This window comes from Apteryx rowi, unplaced genomic scaffold (assembly GCF_003343035.1).
Source record: "Apteryx rowi isolate R43461 unplaced genomic scaffold, aptRow1 scaffold_67, whole genome shotgun sequence".
Taxonomy (NCBI): domain Eukaryota; kingdom Metazoa; phylum Chordata; class Aves; order Apterygiformes; family Apterygidae; genus Apteryx; species Apteryx rowi.
In genome coordinates, this window is record NW_020450949.1 from 1,380,313 (window position 1) to 1,404,041 (window position 23,729).

Genomic DNA, 23,729 nt, shown 5'->3' on the forward strand with positions numbered 1-23,729 from the left:
TGGGGCGGGAGCGTCCGCGGGGCCCGGCTGCGGCGCGGCCGGGGGGGCGGTAGTCGCCCGGGCGAGGGCTTCTCCCCTCGGTGTGGTGGGAGCCGCTCGAGCGTCCAGCGGCAGGATCGCCGGGAAAAGGGAAAAAGGCAAATGCCGGCGTTCACGGAGGCTTCCCCTTATGAAGAAACACGGGAAAGCTACACAGTCCAGTGAACTTAGCCCCGAACTGGACCCAGATGGAATCTTTTTTTTTTTTTTCTATTGAAGGTCATAAATAATTCTAAAGTTTTCTCTAAATTTAGTTTACCGCGATTTTAGTAAAGTTCTAGAGCAGTTAATGGACCGTAACTTGTGTTTAGCGACTTGTGAAGAAAATGCCATCGCGTGTGTTACAGTGACACCCAATGGTAAAGTCTTGTTGAAGACCAGTTAGGCTGGTGGGTTATACTGGGACGTAAAACCTTTTTTGGACTGACACACGTCTGCCCTGAAATATAATTTTCTAGGGTCAGGCTTCTTTCAATGACTTCAGTGGGAAAAAACTTAGCCGTTAGTACTTCGAAACTCATCGCCTTGCCAGTGCTGATGATTCTTAATTTATGTTGATCAGTGTTATGGCTGAGGCGGTCAGACTTTCTAGTGAAAATTTTTTTGTGTGAATAAAAGAACCTCAGTACATTGAAACACTAAGAGTGCTGCTAATCCTGTGAAAACTTAACTATGTATATAGGATGACTTAGCAGTTAAGCTGTTTAGTCAGAATAGGTCTTAATAATTGATACCTAATAAAGTTTCATTAAATAAAATAGTTATGGGTTGAAGGGTTTTTTTTAAAGTAGATTTAATTATACTTAACAAGCAGTTACAGAATAAATTAGTTGGGGTTTTTTTTGTTGTTGTTGGGGTTTTTTTTTAAGAATGTGGGCCCTGCTCCTGGCTTATTTATTCTTACTGTGGTTTGCACTAGAACACAGCTTATGCCAAGTCTTTCTAAAAGTAAAGATCCTAATTGCTTTTAAAACATTTCAATGCTACAACAGCACAGCAGGTTGTCATGATACAATAAAAATCACAGTTCTCTTAAATCCAGTGTTGATGCATGAACTCAGCTTTGTTTTTGCTTTTGGTCAGGCTTCGTGTGTGCAGTACCGTTTGATCATTCGAGATGTGAACACCCTCCAAATTCTTCAGCTGTACACTTGCCTGGATCAGATTCAATATATAGAATGGTCATCTGATTCTCTCTTTATATTATGTGCCATGTACAAGCGAGGGATTGTTCAGGTAAGGACAAATACAGAATAGAAAACATTTGCTCTCTGGGATTCACATGCGGTGCGAGTGAGAGCTTCTTAATGGCAAGCACTACTTCGATGCTTTTGCTAAAGTAACTGATACTTTGAGGATAACCCAGCATGCCATTATGTTTGAAACCATCATAAAAATCTTAGTTTGAAAACAAACAGAATAAAAATATTTAGGAAAACTGTTTAAGACAAATCTCAAAAGCATCTTAGGAATTTCTTATTTCAGCAGGAAATAAATTCATGCAGACTTGCTGAATGGACTAAAATAGACTTTCTTTAAAGTGTTGAATATTCAGAATATTTGGTACCGAAGAAAATTTATTTTACAATTTGTGTTAACACACAGAGATGTGTGGCTTACTTTTGTAGTGGGATCCAGCGCCAGTCCTTCATGGCCACAGGCTTTCAGAGGTCTCCYGACCCCTGTAGTGTGCGAGGCAGGAACTTTCTTTCTCAGCTGTGGCGTGTTCTTGTAAGAAGAGGTTCTGATGCACTGTTCATTTGGAGCGCTGCCTGACTGATTTCCGCTCTTCCCTAGGTCTGGTCCTTAGAGCAGCCGGACTGGCACTGTAAGATTGACGAGGGGTCAGCAGGATTGGTGGCTTCATGCTGGAGTCCAGATGGTCGTCACATTCTCAATACAACCGAGTTCCATGTAAGTGTGAAGTCATGATTACTCTCGACAGTATCAAATGTTACTGTCTGCCCTTTGCCTCCTAAAATAACCTAGAGCTCTTAAAGCTGCAGTGGTGGTAAAGAACACAGATGTAGTTTCCCTAAGTCCGCAGATGTAACTTGGCTTAATTCCAGTTTAGACATTAGTTATTTTATTAACGTTTTGTTATCTTGCTTTGATGAAAAGATAGAAAAGGGACACTTAGCTTTAAAGCTAAGAATGTCTTTCTGAGAAAGGTTTAGGGATAACTGGCATTCATTAAAGTAGCTTTAGTAATCAAGTGTGTTGGTGGCTCAGGGAAAGCAAAAAAAAAATCTTTTTTTAAGAAGGCCTGTTGAATTAAAAGGTGTAGTGTTAGGTTTATTGACCTCTCCAGGTCCTGGAAATACTTTCAGAAGTGCTTAATTTTGTACGCAGTAATCAGACTGATGTTGACAGAACTACTTGCAAGATTAAAATTAAACACACGTAAATGGCTGTTGGTTGAGCCATGTTCTGGAATCCAGATCAGAGTTTGATGTGTACATTGGATGCTGTGGGCTTGTTGGAAGGCGTGCGGAAGTCCGAATCTTCAGTTCTGTAGTCTTTGGATTGTAGCTGATGACTGATGCTGTTCATTACAATGAGGAACAGTCAAAAAATAGCTAAGAACATATAAGAAACTTTTCTCTTTGCTGTGTCTAGTCTGTTCAAAACTGTAGAGGATTTCAGATGCCAGGTTATTGCACTATAACCCTCACTAATGCTGAATTCAAATGTTAAGCTTCTATTATTATTGTTGTTATTATTATTATTTAATCTCGGTCAGTGGAATACAGGATGGGGGACTTTGTATGCAGACTGGAGTTAGTGCTGCAAATGCTGATGCTCTCAAGGGAGTCTGTGAGGAAACTTGCCTACAGCTGAAGCTTATTTTGTGACGCAAGTATGGTGGAGTTGTCTGGTGGATTTGCCTGGCAAGAATATTTAGTGCTGGCAAAGATTTTTAATGCCTGCTAGGGTATAGGTTTTCTAGCTATACAATAGTCTTGCAGACCATGCATGCCCACCCCCTCTATTAGAGTGTGAGTTACAAGGAGTGATAAATCCAGAGCCGAGTCTTCCCAGGAGTGACTTATCTTGATATGGCGATTAAAAAAATACAAATAAAATGAGTCTGGTGTTGAACCTGAAGTCAGTAAAGGCATGTCTGCTAGCTGGGCAGAAGTGCTGTAGTCTGAGTAACCCAAACTGGGGGCTGGTGCTATGTGCTGCAAGTGAATTTCTTATGGCACGTGTGTGTGGGGGTGGACTAGCGAGTATTTATTACCTCCCAACAGAACTTGGTTTGACCTTAGAGGATTTCATTAAGCCTTTGCCAAGTTGGCATCTGTGTCAGGATAAGTTTTCTTTCCAGCTGTAAACAGGTTGCTAAATTAGCTTGGGTCAGACAGCTGCCTGGGTTATGCCGATGTCTGAGTTGTGTTTACTCTCTAGTATGCTAAATCCATAGTCTGGTGGGACAGACGTGAGTAGTGCTTGAGACAAACTGTCAGGATACTTAATATTGGTGTATTATGTACATTATCAAGTTCAGGGTTTGCTTGGAGGGTTTAAAGGTTCCATGTCAACCAATTCAGTTTGGCTTTAGTAGTCTGACATTTTCACACAGCACCAACTAATTACTCATACTTGTAATTCTTCAGGTCAACATGTGAGCTCCACTGTAGGCTCACAAATAACTTTCTTACTGCTCCTAGAAACTTTTAAAAGGATATGTTTATGCTACTTTATTTCTAGCAATCCATACTTGTTACTGCCACATTAATTTTTAATTTTTCATCTGCTAGCTTGCAGTCAGGTTTTGTGGTCAGCCTTGTAGTGAATAACTTTTTTTTTTTTCTTTTTGAATGTGAGTGATGTGCAGCTTCTAACTCAAGATATGTGCATGAGAATTCTGGCGCGCATTGTCAAAATCCATTTTGACCTCAGTTATCTTTTGAGACTGGCAGCAATGCTCTGTATGCGTTTGAATATCAACATAAGTTTGCAAATGTGATCATCTTTATTGCAAATGGGTCTGTAATAATGTGTAGTTTTTTGAGTTCCAGAATTATGTAATAATGTATAGTAATATAGAATAGTCCAGATAGATAACTAGATCTTTACTTAATTACCGCAACAGACAGCACGTGCATGAGACAACTAAATAGTACAGTCTTATCAGAGGAAGTATACAGAGAAGCGCTATCCTTTCCCTCAACAGTGGATTGTTTTCCAAAACTATGGATTAATGGCAGATGCAGAGGAATTCACTATGCTTTACTTCCTTTAAAAAGTTTTATCTTCATTTATACACACGCGCACACACACATATGTGTGTAAACCCCTAATTTAGGTATCTACTTACTTACATGAAAATTTTGAAAGCATCTTTGTGCTGTATCCTAGCTTAAGGGAACCTTCTGTGAACATCTGAGTTGCAAGTCCTCTTGATGTAGAGAGGTTGTCGGCTTGTCCCTTAAACTGACACCTTTGCTATGCGGGATTAGAGGATTTATTTCGATTCAGAACTGTCAATGCTGCTGTCTAGTCTGGCAAGCTGCAAGGTGAGGTACAGGCTTGCTAGGTTGGGCCAGGCAAAAAAGTACTTGTAGCAGGCAGCTGTATACATTCAAAGCTACTTTAAAGCTTGGAAGGTAGGTTTTTGTTAACTGCCAGCTTATATCCTAGAGCCCACGTGAGAAGTGGTCAGTGTAGTTGCAGTGTGATTTTTTTTTTTTTCTTTTTTTTTCTCCCTATCACCTTGGTTATAGCAAGCTAGCATACAATTCTGTTATGAAAAGCAGTTTTGAAAAATGATGTTTTGGAAGTACTTTTTTCTCATTTAATCAAGAGCAATTCTAAATAATTAGAAAAACATTTTCTGGCAGCCTGCTATGCAAAGTCTATCTGGAACCTGAAAAAGTGGGAATATGTTATTTATGTTGAGTTATGTAGTGCACTGTAAACCAGTTTGTTGTCCCATAGGGGTGTCTGCTACTTAATTTGTTGCAAGTGCTTCCTCTCCTGTTGAAATCCACTCTGTTTTGTGAGGCAGTTCTGCACGCCTGCTGTATAGCAGCATATCTAACACAGCAGATTACCAGAAGATTCCATATTATCAGTTTTTCCTATGAAAAATGTTGTACCAGGTATCTTTCATCTTACAGTGCCATTGTTCAATCTGACTTGGATTCAGAGACGTATGTAGAGCTTGAACAAGAACTGCAGGTATAAAATACAGGGAAAGTAAAAGGAACTTGTGGTTCCTCATAACTTAGATAAATAATTTGAAAATCATTAATATTGTTCTTGTAGTATTTCTTTTAGGAGCCATATTTATGAACTACATACATTGTGCTTTTTCTAGTTCTGCTTTAGGAATTGAAGCATTAATGAGCTTCTTTCAAATTACAGCAGCGGCTTTTAAAAAAAAGTGTGTTCCTGTGTATATTGGAGCTAATCCTTAGTAACTCTAAATGGCTACATTGGTAGAAAAATACTTTCTGTCGAGGAATGTGCTCTGAATAATCTTCCGAAATCCGGTGCTGACAGACGCTGCTATGTAAGGAGGCCTTGTGACCCAGTCAAGTCTGGGACAAAAGTTGACAGTCATTTGAGATGCAAGATTGTTTGAAAGTGTGTTTTTATCTAGTGAAAATCACCAGTCTTACACCTGCCTATAGCTGTCAAAATCGGGATGTAGTCCTGAACCCAGCATGGGAGACTGTTTATCACATTACCATCTAAATACTTTTTATTTCTCAGCTGTTTTTAGGCTATTTTAAAAATGTTTCTGCTTTTGGTTTGTCTTTCCACTGCAAAACAACAGCTGAAAACTTCTCAGACCCTATTATTATTTGGATTTGGGTTTGACAAGTCCGCTTAATCCAGTCATCTATGCTAAAGAGAAAGTACCCCTTAAAATGATCAGCAAAGAAGTGCCTGCTTCTGACTTAATTAACTACAATCTTTTCTCCTGCTTTAAAAGCCGGTGGTCCTCCCCCACAAACCCTCTGAGAAAATCAAATGAGCAATACAATTTCTTAAAATCTTTAGTGTGCTTGACCTCCTTTTTTTTGTTGTTGTTCTCTGTGCATTTTATATTTTTGTCTTTCAATCTCTGCTAGCAGTGAAAGAATCCTTGATCTAGTTTACATTGGCATCTTGGGCAGGCATGTGAAATAATGTTGCAGTTCCAGCTGGGAATGTTAAGATTCTCCCTGTCTGTCACATTTAATTGTAAGCACACTGTTACTATGTGTAAGATAGGTTTGAAGTCCACAGGTTAAGCATACGATGTAATTTTCCCAATTTAGGAAATGTTTTTGACTGTACACAAAGAGAACAGCTGAAAAGAATCCTAATTTGAGGAATCAAAAATGGTTGCTTTCACATGTTTTTAATATTAGGCCAACATTTTCAAGTTGTATTTTATGTGATTTGGAGAAGAGGTCACAATGAAATGATGGAGCTTATATGTGGTCTCTGACTTGCAGCTGTGTACTTTTTTTTTCTAGTTTGCAGCTTTTTCACAAGGGAGATACTGAGTTGAATAGAGGATCTTAGTTGTTACAGATATGTTGTGGCTGATTTAGATCAGTCAAATCTTGACTCATCTAGAAGTTTGAAGATCAAGTGCTTTGATTATTGAAGAACTGTATGTATCCAGTATAAGAAGTCTGTTTTCAAAAGTGTGCTTTCGTGTTTGAGTAGATTAGGTGTAAACATCCCATGGATGTTTAGGGGTTGTATTCTTTAGCTGTAGTCTTTACCCAGTATTGCAGTGACATCACTGCAATTTATGCCTTACATGCTAGAAATTGTTAAGGAGATATATGGAGCAATACAGTACTATTCCAATAATAACTTTTAACGTTACTGAAAGTTTCAGTGTCTCTAAAGTAAGCAAATGTTTAGCAGTTAAATGCAACGTGACAAGAATGACCAGGGAAACCATCGTTAATGTCTTTTCTGGGGAGTTTCGCTTGACCATTTTAGGAAGTTTCTATGTGAATAGCGAACAAGAGGACTGCAGCCAAGGACAAAGCGGAGGTGGAAGTAGAAATAGCTTTCACGAGGAAGGTGTACTTGCCTTTTCTCTTCTGAGATGGAATCTCAGGCAAGGCAGCAGTTGCAGTAGGAGCTCTGCACGTGATGTGCTGCTTCCCACCTATAGAGATTTCCCTTTTCCCGTGTCCTTGGGCTTGATGTAAGGTTTCGCCTTGTTTTGAGCATCTGAGACGGTCTGTGTGGTACAGGATAGAAGTGTATTTGACACACAGCAGGCCAGGTGAGTTGGTTGTGCGGCCAAGTAGTAACACAACTGTAAAATTTAATGCCTTTGTCAGGAAAAATTATGACCCAGATCCTAGCATTCAAAGCTTGCAGCTGCTAAGCTTGTATTAAGTGGTGTAGAATGTGCGTGTTGTGTGCACCGCGTGGCTTGATCAAGGGAGGAACGGCAGCAAGTACATTTAACACTGCAATTAATAGGAACGAGCAGCATGTCACTATTGCAGTTGCTGGAAAAGAATGTGAGTAGGCATTGTGCTGGTATTTTTAAAGTAAATATTGCATGAAGAGCAGACTAACAATGCTGTATTTTTGTAGGTCCGGAAGTGAGCAGTTGGAGTGATAAAACTTGATTAATGTTGCTCATCTAATGGATTCCTCCAGGGCCTGTCTAAAAACTTAACAGTAGTTCTACAGATGTCTAGCAGTAATTTCATACCTGTTAAATAAAGAAAGGGAGCAAAAACTGTTATACGCTCTTCCAATAATGTCTTGTTTTAAACTTTGCACAGAAAGAGGCTGGAATCCAATCTGGTTGTGCTCTTTCCTGTTATTAAAAAAAAAAAAAATTGTGCTGCTTCAAATCTCCTTTCACAAGCTTCTGCATATACAAAAGTGGTAGGAAAAATGGCAAATGCTGCTCTTCTTGCTTTGGGACTCCACATATCTCTGGAGCGAGGCAGCATTTATTAGGATTCTGCAGCTTGGCTGGAACACTATCAATTGAGTCAACGCTTTCTGGCCAACATGGTGGTGTCAGTGATGGGGGGGTGGGGGAGTGGGATGGGAGGAAGAAAAAAAGAAAAAAGCAAACTTACCAAATTCTGTTGCAATGAGCAGTCTATAAAGTTCCCAGATGGGAAAAAATACATAGGATGCTACACTGGAGTCTCAGGGTTGAATAGCACCAAATACGTCAGAGAAGGAAAATGTGTATTGAGAGCAAACACAAAGTGCAGCAGAAACTTCTTTCCAGCACTGCTGGTGATCAGTCCGCAATTTGTGCGGGAGGAGCGTACCTTCCTTCACCGTTGTTGTGTGACGATGTCGTGTTAGGTGGTGCTGAAGTTCTGCTTATGTATTAAATCAGAACTAGCATTGTTGTTCAGTAGTTTGGGGAAAGATAGTTTTGTGATCATGGTTCTTTATTGCAAGAATAGTCTTACCTGTCTCTCTTCTAGAGTCTCTTACCTTCTTTTCTGGTGCAATAAAAAAATAGGAAAACGCTAGAAAAAATTACACTGGAAACATTCCTCATTTCAGATATAAATGCAAAGGTTCACATGGCATGTTGATTAATGCACATGTCTCATGCGGCTCCCGTTGCTAAGGGAGAGTAAGTATTTGTTTTTAATCGAATAATCTGCAGATGGCAACACAGAGCTCCCAGAATGCAGGCTGTGACCTTGAAGAGCTGTGGAGAGGTTTGTTTTGCAGCTGACTGTCTTCTCTGCAGTTTTGGTATTGTGTGGATGCATGAGCCTCCCCAAGTACCCCARACGTGTTATTTAATGCCTTGTTTTGCATACTGTATTTTGGCTCTTCTAGTTCTTCCAATAATTATATAATGTGGCAACCACCTGCAGGTGGCTGAGGAGGGAAGAGAGAAATGCAAATTAGCTGTCCAAGCTGAGTATTGATTTTAAAAGTGAAGAACACAGCTAAGTTCTCATACTTATTAGTCTTGTCCCAAGAGATATGATGTTCTTAAGTTGCTGTAACTTCTAATCTATTCATAAATGCAAGAAATATTTCTTTTTCCAAATTCTATGACAAAACTGTTTGTTCAACTGAAAAGTGTGTATGATACATTGTCAATTGTGTAGCTGGATTTATGCTAATATCAGTCACTTTAATGTAAATTAACAAAGTGTTGTTGTCCATATTGGTGTCCTGCATCTCGTACTTCTCTAGGGTACGTGATGTGCCTGTAATATTAATTTGGAATAAGTAGCATCCCTAACTGAAGGGAAGAGAAGATGTGTGATAATTCCTAGAAGTTATTTTTTTAGGATTCAGTTAGTGCTGCATAGAATAGCTGCAAGGCTTAATTAAAGCACAAAACATATTGATCTACTTTGCATTGTTGAATTAGGTTGTTTGGATTTTTATTTACTTCTCATTTTTGAAGATTAAAACAGGTCAGATACTTCCTTGTCTCTTTCTCTTTGCAACAGCTGCGGATAACCGTGTGGTCCTTGTGTACAAAATCTGTATCTTATATCAAGTACCCCAAAGCTTGTCAGCAGGGTAAGTGTCTCAAATCTAACAAGGAATGGTATTTTTAACGTGGCAAAAAAGGAAAATGGAATTTATATATAGTGATGAAGCGCATGCTTCTGAACAGAATATGTTCTTGCACCTCCCGGCCGAGGGGTTAGCTCACCCTCGGGGATGCATGTCCGAGATCAGCCCCAGTGTGCCACCTACTGCGAGTGCTGCACTGAGATCTGGTCTGCGGTTGTCGGCCTCCCTGTGCCTGGAGGAGGATTACGTCTGGTCCAGGTACCTGTCCTTCGAATGTCAGGTAAAAGAATGCTCTTGAAAAGCAAACTGCCAAGTTTGATGGTCATCAGCTAGGTTTTAGGTAACTAGAACAGCTGGAGAATACATTACGTCAAAGCAAACCCTTTAAGGGAGAAACGTAAATATACTTTTTCCTCCCCGCGCACGCTTTCGTGTGCATTGGGTAGGCTGTTGAAATGGCTGCGGACGGGAGTTCCTGTCCCAGAGCCCTCTGTTCCTGCAAACTCGCGCAGGAGGAGGGAGAGGGGGGAGGATTCTTTTGCAGGTTCAAAGAGAAAAGGAGAAATCATGGGGGTGGAGGGAACCAACAAGTTTGAGATAAGATTGTAGGGGGGTGGTTTGTTTTTGGTTTGGTGGTTTGTGCGTGGGGGGGGGGTTGTTGTGTGGTGTTGTTTTTTTTTTGTAACCACTGAAGTGACACTGTGGGAAATGGTTTAGTTAGATACTGATCAAAGGTCAATCTTTTACATAAAATGGTGCATAAAACTTCTGCCTAAAGCTTTAGGTAGTTATTTCTTTGGGACAGTGATTTTTGTTGCCTTCCCCTCTGAAGGGTGCTTTAAGGCTTTAAATTAACAATTGTAGCACTTGGAAGTTAAGCTGGATATGTTAGCGAGGAAAAGCACTAATCCAAAGTGGTTTTTATCACTGTTTTGCATATTAAAAGGTTTGAAAGGGAAGCTCGTGTCAGAGCTGCTAACAGCATATCTGTAGTTAGCAGTTACTTGCCTGAGGTTTGTACATAATTATCACAAAGATAATTATGTATTACCTGTATAATAAGAGAGTGAATAGGGATCAATACCCAGAAGTTGGTGGAATAACAGTGGTTGTGTAACTAATTCATACAGTTAAACAAAAACGGCATATTAAATCTGACTGTGGGTTTTATAAAATGACTGTCAGTAATCAAGCGGGTGATTTTACAGAAGCATGCTGAAGTTCTACAACAGCTGTGAAACTGCAGCCGTAGCAATAGTACACTGAAAGTTTAAGTATTGCTGGGATAACGAAACAAATTGGTTTAAAAAAAAACCAGTGTTGATCTGTGAAATCTTCTGTGAAGCTGATGTTTCCTTTCCTTTTGCTTCCTCTTTGAGTTACTGCTTTGCTTTCTCTTGATTATTATTATTTTTTAATGAACTTTCTATCTCATTGCCAGGAATAGCTTTCACTAAGGACGGCCGCTACATGGCCTTAGCGGAAAGACGTGACTGCAAAGACTTCATTAGCCTCTTTGTATGCAGTGACTGGCAGCTACTGAGAGTAAGAGATGTCCTGGCTTTCCACTGCTTTTGCACAGACTGCATGTACACCCTGCCTGCTCCTTTAAGTGCATAGTCGCTTTGCTAGCCTGGTTTTAGGTTTGTCAGTGCAGTTTCTTGCCAGTATCTGGCTCCTTCGCCAGCCTGCAGGCGCACTTCTGTAGCRGAGGAATCCTCTTCAGGAAGCCATGTATTTGTCTAAAGAATTCCTGATGGAATGCAATAACTTCACCTCCAAATTTCTGTGTGAGCTTATTTACAATAAGCTATTCTGCAGTAATAATTGTGAAAGTATTGACTGCTTGACAAAGTGATAATTTGAAATGTATAATATAAATCCTCTTATTTTCTATTTAAAAGTGAAAATGGGCTATGCAGAATGCACTTTAGCTTGTCTTAAAGGACTGGATGAATCTGTGGAAATTAAAACCCATTAAGAACTAGTCTGTACATGGCATTGCCTCTGGTTCAGGAATTCTGAGTTTCACTGGAAACTGATAGAGTAATTTGGGGAAATAACATAAAATGCCTGCTATGTTCCTGAGCTCTTCCCTAATGATCCCGTCTCAGTCTTTCTGAGACAAGGACTTAGGCTAGATGGTTTTCTTGGCTGATTCAGTGTAATTATTTTTATTTTCTTATAAAATGCTGTTCATTTAAAAACATACCAACTTCTTGATTTTTCTGGAAAGGGAAACCAAAGTGGTAGTGAATGTAGTATATTAAAAGTGCTTCTACACGAGTAAAAAAGGCTCTGTTACATTTGTGATGGGAGTTAAGGGATAAAATTGAGGATTTTGTTTGGAAGATAGATGCAACAGTATTTCTTAGTGTAATGTTGTAAATGGTTTTATGTTTTGTTTTTTTTTTTGTGGGGGGCAGCATTTTGACACCGAAACGCAGGATCTCTTTGGGATTGAATGGGCTCCTAATGGCTGTGTTCTGGCAGTGTGGGATACATGTCTGGAGGTATGAGAAAAAGCACATTATCTCCTTAGAGTTCAAGTTGCCTTTTATAGCTGCTATGTGTAGAGCAGTAACTAAAGAAACCTAGTTTTGTAATACCTTTTAACAAACATAACAAATGCCGCAACTCTAAGAAACCGTTTAAAATATAATACCTATATTGGCAATGGAYGTCTTTACGTGTGTATGTGAAACTGTTATGTAAATCTTTTTAATGATAGCAAATTATATTATTAGCATTCTTTCTAATATAACTAAAAATATATTTTTAACTTTGATTTTAAATATTGCATAAGCAGCTATTAAGATAATGAATGAATTATTCTGTCAGACTTTTCTACAGTGTTAATTTACACTGCATTGCATAGTGACTTTACAGTTAACTAAACATACTCATCCAAAAAGTTAGCAAGGAATACGTAAATTGCTCTCCTTACTGCTCTGAATACACAAACTTCTAGATGCCGAAGAGGAGGTATGGGCCTAAGAATATGGGCAACGTGATCAAAACAAATACCACTGGGAACGGGCAGGGAGGGACCTCTGACATCCTCCATCAGGTGCCGAAGGAGCAGGAGGGTCTCCCTTAATGGCATCTGCTGCTGGCCCTGTTGGGCTTGGTGTTCCGTTGATCTGACCCAGCAGGGCATTTCTGCTCGCAGGAACAGGGTGGACGTGTTCCAAGAGTGCCGGAAGGACCAAAGGGGTGGCCCAGAACCTCTTGTCTTGTATCACAGATGGAAACAGAGACCGTGGCTTCTGTGTTTAACTTGCTGCATTTTAAGTTGTGAGGGTTTGGCAGGAGTGCTTTTGCCTGTCTGTGGCTTTTAATGATATTGTTAGTCTTGAGAATTAATCAATTTATATTTCAGTATAAAATACTGCTCTACTCCCTTGATGGCAGACTGCTGTCCACGTATCGGGCTTATGAATGGTCACTAGGCATAAAATCAATTGCCTGGAGTCCCAGCAGTCAATTTTTGGCAATTGGCAGCTATGATGAAAAGGTAAGAAACAGAAAAGAGAAAATAAACGTATTTAAGTCATTTGCAAAACTTTGTCATAAAAGTTCTCTCCTGCAATGCTTGCTTTGATTTAGGTGCGTATCTTGAACCACGTAACTTGGAAGAAGATCACAGAGTTTGAGCATCCAGCAACCATTACTAATCCGAAGACTGTAAGTATAGGTCCAAAATCCACTGAATCATTAGCAATGCTCTGTTAGTGCTGCTGTTTGTCTGAAAGATGCTAGTAAATCCATTCCATTCTGGAGACTTTGCTTTTTTTTTTCCTGCCTATCTCTAAATAGTGCTTGAGGAATTGCATGAAAATTTGTGGCTATAAGAAAAACAGAGAAATCCTTTCAAGTTCCATGGAATACGCACATCTGATCCTCTCTCTGTGCTAGCACTAATGGGTTCTCAGAGGTCTTCTGTTATATGCCAACATATTTTGATGTAGGTGGTTGATTGCATTATAATTTTGGGTCTGCAGATGATGAGACCAGGCTGGGAAATTTAGCAGAGGATAGATAGGCCTCCAGTTTTATGCAATTCGCAACATTAAACAGCATTTGAACTGGACTGTGATCAGATTTAGATTTTGTAATTACAAGCTCATTCAGCTCACCTAAAGAGGATTTCTTGTAAACATCTGCCATCACTTATTTTTAATCTTGCTTATGTATATAGTCTCTGGATAGTTGGCGGCAGGCAAAGAACTAGCTTTTGCTTCAAAAAAGCTTAAATTGCTTTTCTTCTTCAAGGTAAAAAAGAATACTTAGTAATAGCATTGCATGCTATTGCAAAGGAAGCACTAGTCTTCCATTTTTGCAGATATCCTGCGAGTGTTTACCTGTGTAGACTGTAAATCTACAAAATTCACATGACTGCGTTAATGCCTCTTAACCAGAGGTAAGAGCTGTAAAATTAACCTCAGCAAAATTTTTCCCTGCTGAAAAATGGTCCTAGGTGTGAAATATGTAATGGAAAACAAATGGAAATTGCTCTGTTAATCCCTTTTTACAAGGACTAGAATTTCCATTGATCCTTTTCTTTTCTTTTTTTTTTCTTTTTCCTTCCCTCATGGGCTTGTGTTTGGGAATAGTAAGTTATAGGTGTGGTATTAAAATGTCTTTACTATTGCTTCCTGCAGTGTTCCACTTTAATTGCATCCTATCATAAATAAATACAAAGATTGTCTTTGTTACAAGAAATGAAGTCCATGTTCCCAACATAATAAAGACTTACTGTGCTGCCAAATTTAACTTCCAGGGRTAATGAATGAGGCATACTCTGCTGGACTCATTCTTCATAGACTTCAATTTCATTTATTTATCACAGAAGTGTTTTCCTGATCATGGTTTCAAACTACAAATGGTTCTCTGAGAATGCCAGATTCAGTATTTGCCTGTTGAAACCCTTTCCTCCTTTGATGAAATAGGGGATGCTCAATTCTAATATACTTGAAAATAAGTTAGTGGGAGGTGGATGACTTGGTAATATCCAATTCTCCTAAGCCCTTCTGTAGAACTCTCTCTTGTTTCTTTGTAGATTGTGTATAAAGAAGTGGAGAAATCCCCATCTGTTGAAACAGAGAGACTTTCTTTTCCTCGGAGAGCACTGGCTAGTTCTCTCTTCAGCGCACAGAGTAAATGTAAGCCAAAGTTTACTAAAATGAGACACTTGAGTTTGCTGTGTGATGTGTTTCTGTAAATAAACACTACAGGCAAACTCTGTCTTTTGATATTGGAGTAGATCCTCTGGATGCTCTGCTCAAGTCTTTTGAATTATCTGAAGTATTTCCAAGGGCAGTAGGAGCCCGAATAGATAGGGTGCTGTCTATATGGTGTTTTGGAGGTGAATTAAAGAGTAGGGAGATGCTGTAGGAGAGAACTGTGATTGCTTGGGCAGAGGACAAATAGCAGGCAGATCTTCAGTGTTGGGGTTCCTTGCAAAAWTTGCCTTAACATTGTGCGATTTTGTTTTTCCTCGTTTGTCCAGTCTATACAATATTCTTTTGTGCCTTATAGTTACTTTAACTGTTGCAGATAATTGTGATAGTTCAGCTTATTTTAGCAGTTAAAAATCTTAGTGTGTGCCAATTCCTACAATAAAAAAAGGAAAAGGTGTCAAAATGCACTCTTGCTATCTTTTAGGATAGTAATTAATCCCTTAAGTAGGAGGTTAAGTGAAAAAGCAGAGCAAGAAGAAAGGGACTTGACAAAGTGATTTGTCTAAGAGGTTGTAGACCTAGCAATACTTTAAACTTACCTTCAGACAACAGACTCAGATAGCAAAGAGGTCATAGAAAATGTATGTTGTTTTTTTTTTCTTCTATCTTTAAGTGTCTCGTTACTTACGGGGCTGTAATTTCACGACTACTTTGCCTTGCACTGGTGTTTGTTTGAAGCACTAGTTAAGACAGTGAAAATTTGATCTGACTACTTTTTATAGTTTTAATCTCAGACTTGCCTGGATTTCCAGGCCCTTTTTATGTGTAGAAGGGCAAGAATAGTAAGCTGTTTATGTAAAGATGCAAAACCTTAAAGCAACTGAGATTTTTTTGATTGCAAGATCTTGCAGAAGTGTAAAATACTGCCCTATCATTGCAGAGATCCAACTTTTAACGGTTGGAATGTAAATATTATTTTGTCCGTCCAGGCTTGCTTAGTAAAGTACCTTTATTTCAAATTACAGATGATATTTCCCAGGTGCCAGTTTCTTTACAGTATGTCAAACCAATTGCTGATAGGGCAAATCCCAAAATCGGGATTGGAATGCTGGCATTCAGTCCAGATAACTGTTTCTTGGCAACCAAAAATGGTAAGTTCCTACTGGACTCTTATTAAAGGAGAAATGTATTTGTTATGTAAATGGTGGTATTTYCATACAGTAAACAAGGACAAATGAGTTATTTTGCACTATGGGAAGACTCATCGTCTTATTCAAAATTGGCTCCATATTGTGCAAACACTTTTCAGCTACAGAGGAAATCGGCCTGTGTCCTCTAGCATCATAACATATTATGAGCTGTGACCCGCTTATCATTGCGTTAACTCAGTCTTGGCTTTCTGTTTAATATGTGCTTTAATTTTCTCTGTGTGTGTGTGTTTATCTTATAGAGAGAGAGAGAGTGTTCCATTTTGGAATACAGTGAGTTTATATATGTGTATATATATACACACATATATACATATATAAACTCACTGTATTCCAAATAGAACACAAATCTTTCTTCCTTTATTTACAGCAAATATCTCCTTAAAAGGCAGAATTTCTCAAAGCCTGTAATAGTGGGGTTTTGATTAGCACAAATAATAAAATTATGGAATTAACATTTAATTTTGCCTCTTGGCAGGGCTGAGGGCTGTTTACTTCAGGATGCAAAACTTGTGGTTCAAAGGCAAAACCTACAAACGGCAGCATAATTGTGAATAGTTTCACAAAAGCTAGTGGAGGACTGGAAGATAAACTCTTTCAGTTCTTTTTGCAGTTTCCACAAAGCAAAACTTAAGGTGCTGTCAGGTGAAACTGCAGAGGTGTTAAACCTGTGTTGTACCTGAATGGTTTGTGTATTGTTAGACCTCATTTAATGTCTGTTTCTTAAAATAAATATATGCRTGTTCCATTTTTCTTTCTGATATTCACGTGGTTACTCTTTCCTTTTCTGATAGATAATATTCCTAATGCTGTCTGGATCTGGGACATTCAAAAGCTGAAACTGTTTGTAGTCTTRGAGCAGTTGGGTGCAATCCAGTCTTTCCAATGGGATCCACTACAACCTCGACTTGCTATTTGTACAGGGAATAGCAAAGTGTACTTATGGTCGCCAGCTGGATGTGTGTCAGTRCAGGTTCCGATGGAAGGTAAGGCTGCCTGCAGCAACCTCCACGAGTCATCACTGGCTTTTCGTTTACAAAATGTTTTTCCCACTTATAAATTGGCCAAAATGTTGTTGTGTAAAGGTTCAAAAGTGCACTCGGAACTTAAAAATGGGTACTTCTGCCTACAGAAAAGGCATTCACAGTGAGACATAGTAAACATGGGAAAATTTATCAAGAACAGAGCACATGGGTTAAAAATGGTTTATTGTTGCTTTAACCATATGATATGGTGAAGTCTTTCTAAGACTTATATTAGTTTATTTACATAGAAACAATAGCTGTCCAGAGTGGCAAGTGTTGAAATAAAGCCTTTGAAATGCCTAGAATGATTTGGGGAATTCCAAAAACAGTTAAACTATAACAAAGCACTAGTTGGGAGGGGGAAAATGAACATGTTCAATCTACTGTTGAAAGATAGGTCTAAGAACATATGGGACCTGAACTCTGACTCAACCTGCAGGATGGAAAGTTTTCTGTGTTTTGCAGTGGGTCATATCAGGCCATTAGCTAGACCACATAAACGTCTTTCATATTAGGTAGAAAAGAAACAAATCACAAAGTTTCAGGTTTGTCTTTTCTACACAGCTAGCATTTAGATTGTTGGGCTACGCAGCTCTGCACCACTGGACAGTCCTGTGGCATTTGTTTGCATTAAAATGATGTGGCCACAAACGTGGCTGTGATTGTATATGGAGCACAAAGTGACTGTAGATCTTGTTATGCGAAGGGGGAAAAGAGTGAGTGCTGCAGCTGCTTATGTGCATTGAGTACTGGAGAGCAATTGGGTCTAGTACAGCAGGACAAAAATCCATCGCCCTGTTAAGCCCCCTGGGGAGGGGAAGCAGGCGTCTTTTGCAGTCTGTGTGACTGTTACCCTAAGAAAAGATAGCTGGAGTAGGATGGTTGACTATCAGCTTCTTGCTGACAAACTGATCTGTTTCTACAGGTGACTTCCAGATCCTCTCTCTTTGCTGGCATTCGAGCGGAGATTCTGTGGCACTTCTGAGTAAGGATAACTTTTGTGTGTGTTACCTAGAAAGAGAAGAGGTAAAATAATCATTTACATTAAAAAAACGTTGGCAAGTTTGAGGGAAAGTGAGAAAAGGTCAAACCCTATTGTCCAATCTGAAGCTGTTTTGTACTAATAAATTATTTATTTGAAGGGGCATAAACTCCACTGTGTGAACTACTGTGATTGTGACTGTATTTGAATGAACTGATGTTACAGCTGAAGTATAGAGAATGAAGGCTGGATTTTAAGGAAACTTCAATATTGATGTAGCTGAACTTTCTCTTGMACTTTCTCAACTATGAAACTTATTTTCTAAAACTGTAGCTGTGTGTATATAATGTATAGACACTATTTAAATTTGATAATTCCCAATAAATATTTTGATAATTATTTACCTTGCATGACCCTAACTATAAGCCTGCATTTCTTCATTCTAGTTCTGAGAGAACTGAAGTCTACTTCACTATCATCGTCTTGGTTTAACTGCAGCTGCACAATACTGTCAGTGACACCATTGCATAGCTATTATGTATCCCAAAACAAGAAACAGTTATTTGCACATAGCAACACACAACTTGTATCTACCCCAGCAAGACAGTAGATTCTCTCTTCTATTAGAATTAAGTATTGTAGCAGAAGTAGATACATCAAGACACTTTTCCTAGTGAACTGATTACTGCTAAAACAAAATGAGTCCTTTGTTCAAAAACCAAATGAAGTCATTTATAATAATTACTTTTCTTTTCCAGACAAAGATGTTAACCACTAACAGTAGTAGTGCCAGGGCTACTTTAGATTTATTACATAGGATCTATTCAAGAAGGATCATATCTGCTGCTTTAGAATGGCATGTGATACAACAGGGAACTAAGTGGGAGCTTTCAACCCCACTGTGCTAGGAGAGCAAACAACTGTTTGGTGTCAAATTGGAGTGGACGGTTCAGTAGGAAACAAACGCCTGGACTGTCTTTTATCTTTCTTCTGAATAGCCAGCCGTGGTCTTCCTCCAAGGAAGGGGCCCATTAGTTGGGAGCTTATTGCATGCTTTTTTTCTTTTGCTACTTAACTTGAGACCTTCAGTCTCCACAAAATGAAGAATAAACAACAATAGTTAAGTTGGAATTTAACTTTACTACAAGATTAACAAAAGTTAAATAGATACCTTAGAAAATGCATTGAGGGGGCATGCAGTTTGTTGCATCCATTCCGTCATCACTTCCACTTTACATAAGTTTCAGAAACATAGATCTACTTTATTTAAGTTCAGGAAAAAATACCACTGCTGCACAGAATTTTATTCAGCATTATAGTAGCAGAGAAATGCAATGGTAAAATGACATGTAGAAGGTCATACACAGTGAAAAAGCTTGTTACGATAACCTCATGAGCAATTCTGGTTGTAGTATCTCTTATGCTGCATCTGAAAGTGATTCCATTCTCAAGATTTGTATGAGGTTAAGTGCAAGATTATGTAAATCAAGATTGATGTACAGTGCTTAGTTTTATCTGTCTCCATTAGAAAGTCCTGCTCTGCTTCTGTCCCAAACTAGAGTAGATTTAAGAAAAATTGCTAAGAATATAAATCTAATCAAAGTAGAATTTCTTTAAGTTATAAAACATGTTTTGTGTAAATAATAACTTCGAAGGCAAATGTGTTTGTGAGGCTTTTGGCTATATTGTTTCAAGAAATGTCTTTATTATATGGTTGCAGCAAGAAATCGTATGTGAGAAACTTGCAAGTTAGATTCCGTTTTGAGAGAGGGAGGCTATTACAAAAAGCTAATGACCTTATATTCAGCCAGATACTTCAGTTTATAAAGTAATAGTTCAAGTATGCTGTTTTTGAGATGGTATAACAGTACAGCTTTCAGCAACCTTGCTGACTCAGTGTTTTGCTAAAGAATGACTGACACAGCTTTAAAATTTCTTGATAGGGAATTAATCAAAATGTTAAGATTACTGTAATCTTGAGCCACTAATACCTCTTTGAACAGTACAAATCAATCCCAAACACACCACATGATTTGAGCTTATATATAGGGATACAACTGTAATATGGCATGAACATGCTACTGTATCTTGGATATTTGTGTGGAGTGTGTGTAGCAGATACCAGTCACACTTAGTTAACAGGGAAGAGCTTAGAGCTAGAAACGGAAGAGGAAATACCACTGTTCACTAGCCTTGCATATGAACCAGTAAGAATCGAAAATTAGATGCAAAATACAGAAATGATGCTACCTCGTGTCCACTTCAGATTACGTGCATTCTAGCAATCTTCATAATAATCACAGATACTTATGTGAACTGCTGGTTCTGCAACCAACTGCTTTTATTCCCATAACTTCATTGTGATTATTGAGTATTCTGCCACACAGTGTGCTCTCTCCAGGAGACTAATTTCAAATCACTTTGCTTTGAAAACATTGAACGCAACAAATCTTAAAATCCAATTTTGCCTCTTGTCATGGAGTAGCCAAGTTTTGCCTCGTTGTTGATGAACGACATCAATCCCAGGTAGGTTTCAATCAGAAGAGGACGCTCCAGCACTAGTACTCCATTAGCTCTTCCTGGCAGTGGTGACTCCTTATGGGCTTTCTTCACAGCTTGAATTAGTTGAGTTTTAAAGTTTTCCAGCTGAAAGAAAAGATTGGTGATGTTATTTTTTAACTTTTTAAAATTATTGTGCTTTCATAGGCAAAGAGCTTCTGATGTTGAAGTGTAAAGGATTAACACTAAAGCTGTAGTTGTCTTGGAGCTCACACTCAGTAATAAATTTTRCATTGACATTTAATTTCATATATGGACACTGTCCACATGTAAGACAAAACATGTGAGTTAAGTGCATAAAGATTTATCAGTAACAAATATTGCTTATCATTGGCCACAATTCTCTTGCCTTTGTAGTCGATGTGCTGAAGTTAAATTAACGTTACATTTTCTAGTAGAAACCTTCAGAGGAAAGCAACCATTTAAAAAAAAAAAAAAAAAAAGACACCTAAGTGAAGGCTTAAATTTAGAAGCTATAGGTTTTGTTTAATTAGCTTGCAGTTCTAGATGCGAAGTCAGGCATCTGCCCATCATATAAACAAAAGTAGGAACAGCAGCAAGATGTATTTTCTTTTGCGTTTCACATGCCCTTTTTTTGCATGTTTGGAAGTTTTAGCTTCCTTTTTGTATAAACCAGTTATGATTAATCAGCAAAAACTGACTTGCAGCATTAGGAAAACAGTTGTGCTGCCCTGCAGAGTCAAAATTTGGAGAATGGGGACACTTAGCTTGCAACTCTGTCTTTGATTTAATTGCTTGCACTTGATTATTTTGAAAAGATATAGCAGATAAAGCAGTATCCAGCCTCTGATTGTTAAAAGCCATCTAGAACAGGAGAGGTGATTTCCTTACTAGGCAAAGGGATGCAATCTTCTCATCAGCATCTGCCATTGGATGTTCAGTGAACGTGGCATATGGAACATTTGTGGACCAGGGATTCCATCGATTTATGAAGGAGGCACGACTTTGCTTATCCCACTGAATTCGAATACCGATACCCTCTCGCCTGGTATTGAAGAGAGCAGAATTGATATGGTAAGACCTTTAAGTCTTTGCAGCAAGTTTAGACATGTATTGTCTGAAAAAGATGAATGTTACTTAAAACTGGAAGTTAAAATTTAGTTTGATAATAGGTTTTCCTCTAGAAAAGTGTTAAAGAGTAATTCAACATCTGGAAAACCTGTTACTGAAATTCAGCCCCTGAAATATGTAAAGATATTTTCTTACAAGCTAAGTGCAAAAAGGTTCAGCTCATTAGACATCTAGGACACAAAGCCTAAACCATATTCCCCGTGAGAACCTACACTTAAGTATGACCTGATATTTACACACAGCTTTCTAATAATGCTGATGTACCACTGCCACCTACTGCATTACGTAATGGTGATGAACTTCTGCTCTAAAATCCATTAATCTCATCCTGAAAGTCCTTGAGTGACTCACTTTTAATGTAACTAATAAGTTTCCCAGCAAGACAGCAGCTACTCTCTGATTTTTCTTCTAATGAAGTTTCGGTAATTGTTTACAAAGTCAACTAGCGAACATCAAAACAAGGAAGAAATCTCAAACTTAATGGTTAGTGATAAAGGCTGACAGTTCAAACTATTTACAATAACAATATTACAGTATTATTATGTCAACTTACTTGTTCAGCGATTTAGGTGGGAACTCAAACTCCCCTACAGAGATGGTATCAACTGCATTGAGTGATATTCTTGTCACATGCTGGCACTGCAGGCTAATGAAGTCATACTTACAGATCAGAAGGGACCAATCTGTGATCAGAACTAGACGCTCCTTCTCGTTATTCCAGTGATCAATTCTGGTAAGATAACAAAGGCTGTGAGTTTGAGCAGGTCTCGTCTGTCTAGAATCATTTAATAGCGTGACAAATAGAGCCACTAAGGAGAACAAACTGAAGTCTTAGTAACGCAGTATTTTCCATTACAGCCTTTGCTTTGAATCAGCCAGTCTACTAAGAGGTTGAATGCCACAACATAAATACGAAAGTAGGAAAATATTAAGAAATTGGAACAAGTCTGAGATCTTAAAGAGCTCTAATGCTGCCTCATGTTATTTGAGACCAAATGCTGCAGCTACTCAGTGTTAAATGGAGCAGATGGCAGTTTCCAGCAACTCCTCCAGTAAGCGTTTAATACTGTGCTGTTAGCTTGATACTCTTTTTACTAAGGTGTTATTAACCATATTTGTTCCTGTTCAGGGGAGAAAGTCTTTATAACTAGTTTATACATTCAGAAGCTTGTCTGTTTCTTCAGACTTTAACTAAAAGATGTTACCTTTCCGTAAACATTTTGCCACCCTACAGTCTCCAACCACCACAACTGTAACACGATTTCATCCTTAGAACATCCTTCTAGAGTAGGTCATATTTTCACTCTACCTGGGGTGAGCTCAGACTTTAAAAGAGCACCTTCAAAATCTGCTACGGCTTATTTTTGTGGTTACTGATTTCACTGTCTTTACAAAAAATAATAACCGTCTAATGTTTTAACAGGAACGCTAAGGTAAAGCTGATGAGACCAAAACTATCCTCACAGAGTAATGGCAAGTCCCCCCAGTGAGGCCAGGCAAGTGGCTGGAGCGTTTCCGCCTCAAGCGAGACTTTCTCTCCATCGGTCCCTGCCAGTCTGACTCGTGCCCCCCGGAAGGGCCTAACTGGCGGTGCGAGTTCCCTGCTCCGAGGAGTGCCGGGACTCGCGAGCCTGGTCGGATTTGATGCTAAGGAGGAGGAAGGCTCAGCTAGCGGTTTGCTCCTGTCTCCTCGTCCGGCTGGTGAGCCGTGGAGCTAACGGGGTGCTCCTGCGCCCCTGGGCCCGGCTCCAGCCCGGGGCAAGGCCGGGCTTTGGTGCAGTTCTGGCTTTCTGCGAGGCACTTCACACGCTTTTGTCCCAGTCGCGCAGTGGGTAAGAAGCGGTCACGGGCCGCCCCCCCCCCCCGGCCCCTCCGTGCCCTGCTCCGGCCACGGCAGAAGCGTTGCCCAAGGGGCTGTGGAGGAGCCGGGCCGAGGGCCGGGCCCCTCCGCCACTTACTCGGCGAGCAGCCACACGCTCTGCACCGCGCCGTCCGCCGCCGGCATCACGACGGCGCGGATCTCGCCGACCGCCTGCTCGATGGTCCCGGGCTGCGGCAGAGGGGAGAGAGGGGAGGGGGCGCGTCAGTCCCGCCGGGCCGGGGCAGCGGGGCCCCCCGGGCCGCCGGGCCGGGCCCTACCCGG

General features: G+C 39.5%; 3 protein-coding genes across 9 annotated transcripts in view; 2 read left to right on the forward strand and 1 right to left on the reverse strand.

Annotated features, from left to right (window-relative positions):
* Positions 1-17: 17 nt before the first annotated feature.
* Positions 18-18,334, forward strand: WRAP73 (WD repeat containing, antisense to TP73). 5 transcript variants are annotated; one of them, XM_026085630.1, is made up of 13 exons: positions 19-398; positions 1,123-1,275; positions 1,837-1,953; positions 9,468-9,540; positions 9,638-9,817; positions 10,979-11,082; positions 11,964-12,050; positions 12,920-13,054; positions 13,147-13,224; positions 14,600-14,702; positions 15,746-15,871; positions 16,723-16,914; positions 17,879-18,334. In XM_026085630.1, the coding sequence occupies exons 1-13, from the start codon at positions 396-398 to the stop codon at positions 17,986-17,988; spliced, it is 1,461 nt and encodes a 486-aa protein (XP_025941415.1). In that variant the 5' UTR covers positions 19-395; the 3' UTR covers positions 17,989-18,334. The 5 variants fall into 5 exon arrangements, with proteins under 5 accessions (XP_025941416.1, XP_025941418.1, XP_025941415.1 ...); XM_026085632.1 differs by having other exon boundaries at positions 19-258; XM_026085631.1 differs by lacking the exon at positions 15,746-15,871 and having other exon boundaries at positions 18-398.
* Positions 18,335-19,172: 838 nt separating this feature from the next.
* Positions 19,173-23,729, reverse strand: part of TPRG1L (tumor protein p63 regulated 1 like) — a 5,244-nt gene continuing 687 nt past the window's right edge. For both annotated transcript variants that reach the window (XM_026085637.1, XM_026085636.1), the window contains exons 2-5: positions 23,545-23,636; positions 22,140-22,316; positions 21,347-21,500; positions 19,173-20,581 (exon numbers count right to left, since the gene is read on the reverse strand). In XM_026085637.1, coding sequence (XP_025941422.1) covers positions 20,387-20,581; positions 21,347-21,500; positions 22,140-22,316; positions 23,545-23,636 — 618 coding nt within the window. In that variant the 3' untranslated portion in view covers positions 19,173-20,386. The remainder of the gene's footprint in view (positions 20,582-21,346; positions 21,501-22,139; positions 22,317-23,544; positions 23,637-23,729) is intronic.
* Positions 22,325-23,729, forward strand: part of LOC112975470 (multiple epidermal growth factor-like domains protein 6) — a 36,288-nt gene continuing 34,883 nt past the window's right edge. For both annotated transcript variants that reach the window (XR_003256621.1, XM_026085638.1), the window contains exons 1-2: positions 22,325-22,638; positions 23,010-23,418. The gene's annotated coding sequence lies outside the window, so the exon portion shown is untranslated. The remainder of the gene's footprint in view (positions 22,639-23,009; positions 23,419-23,729) is intronic.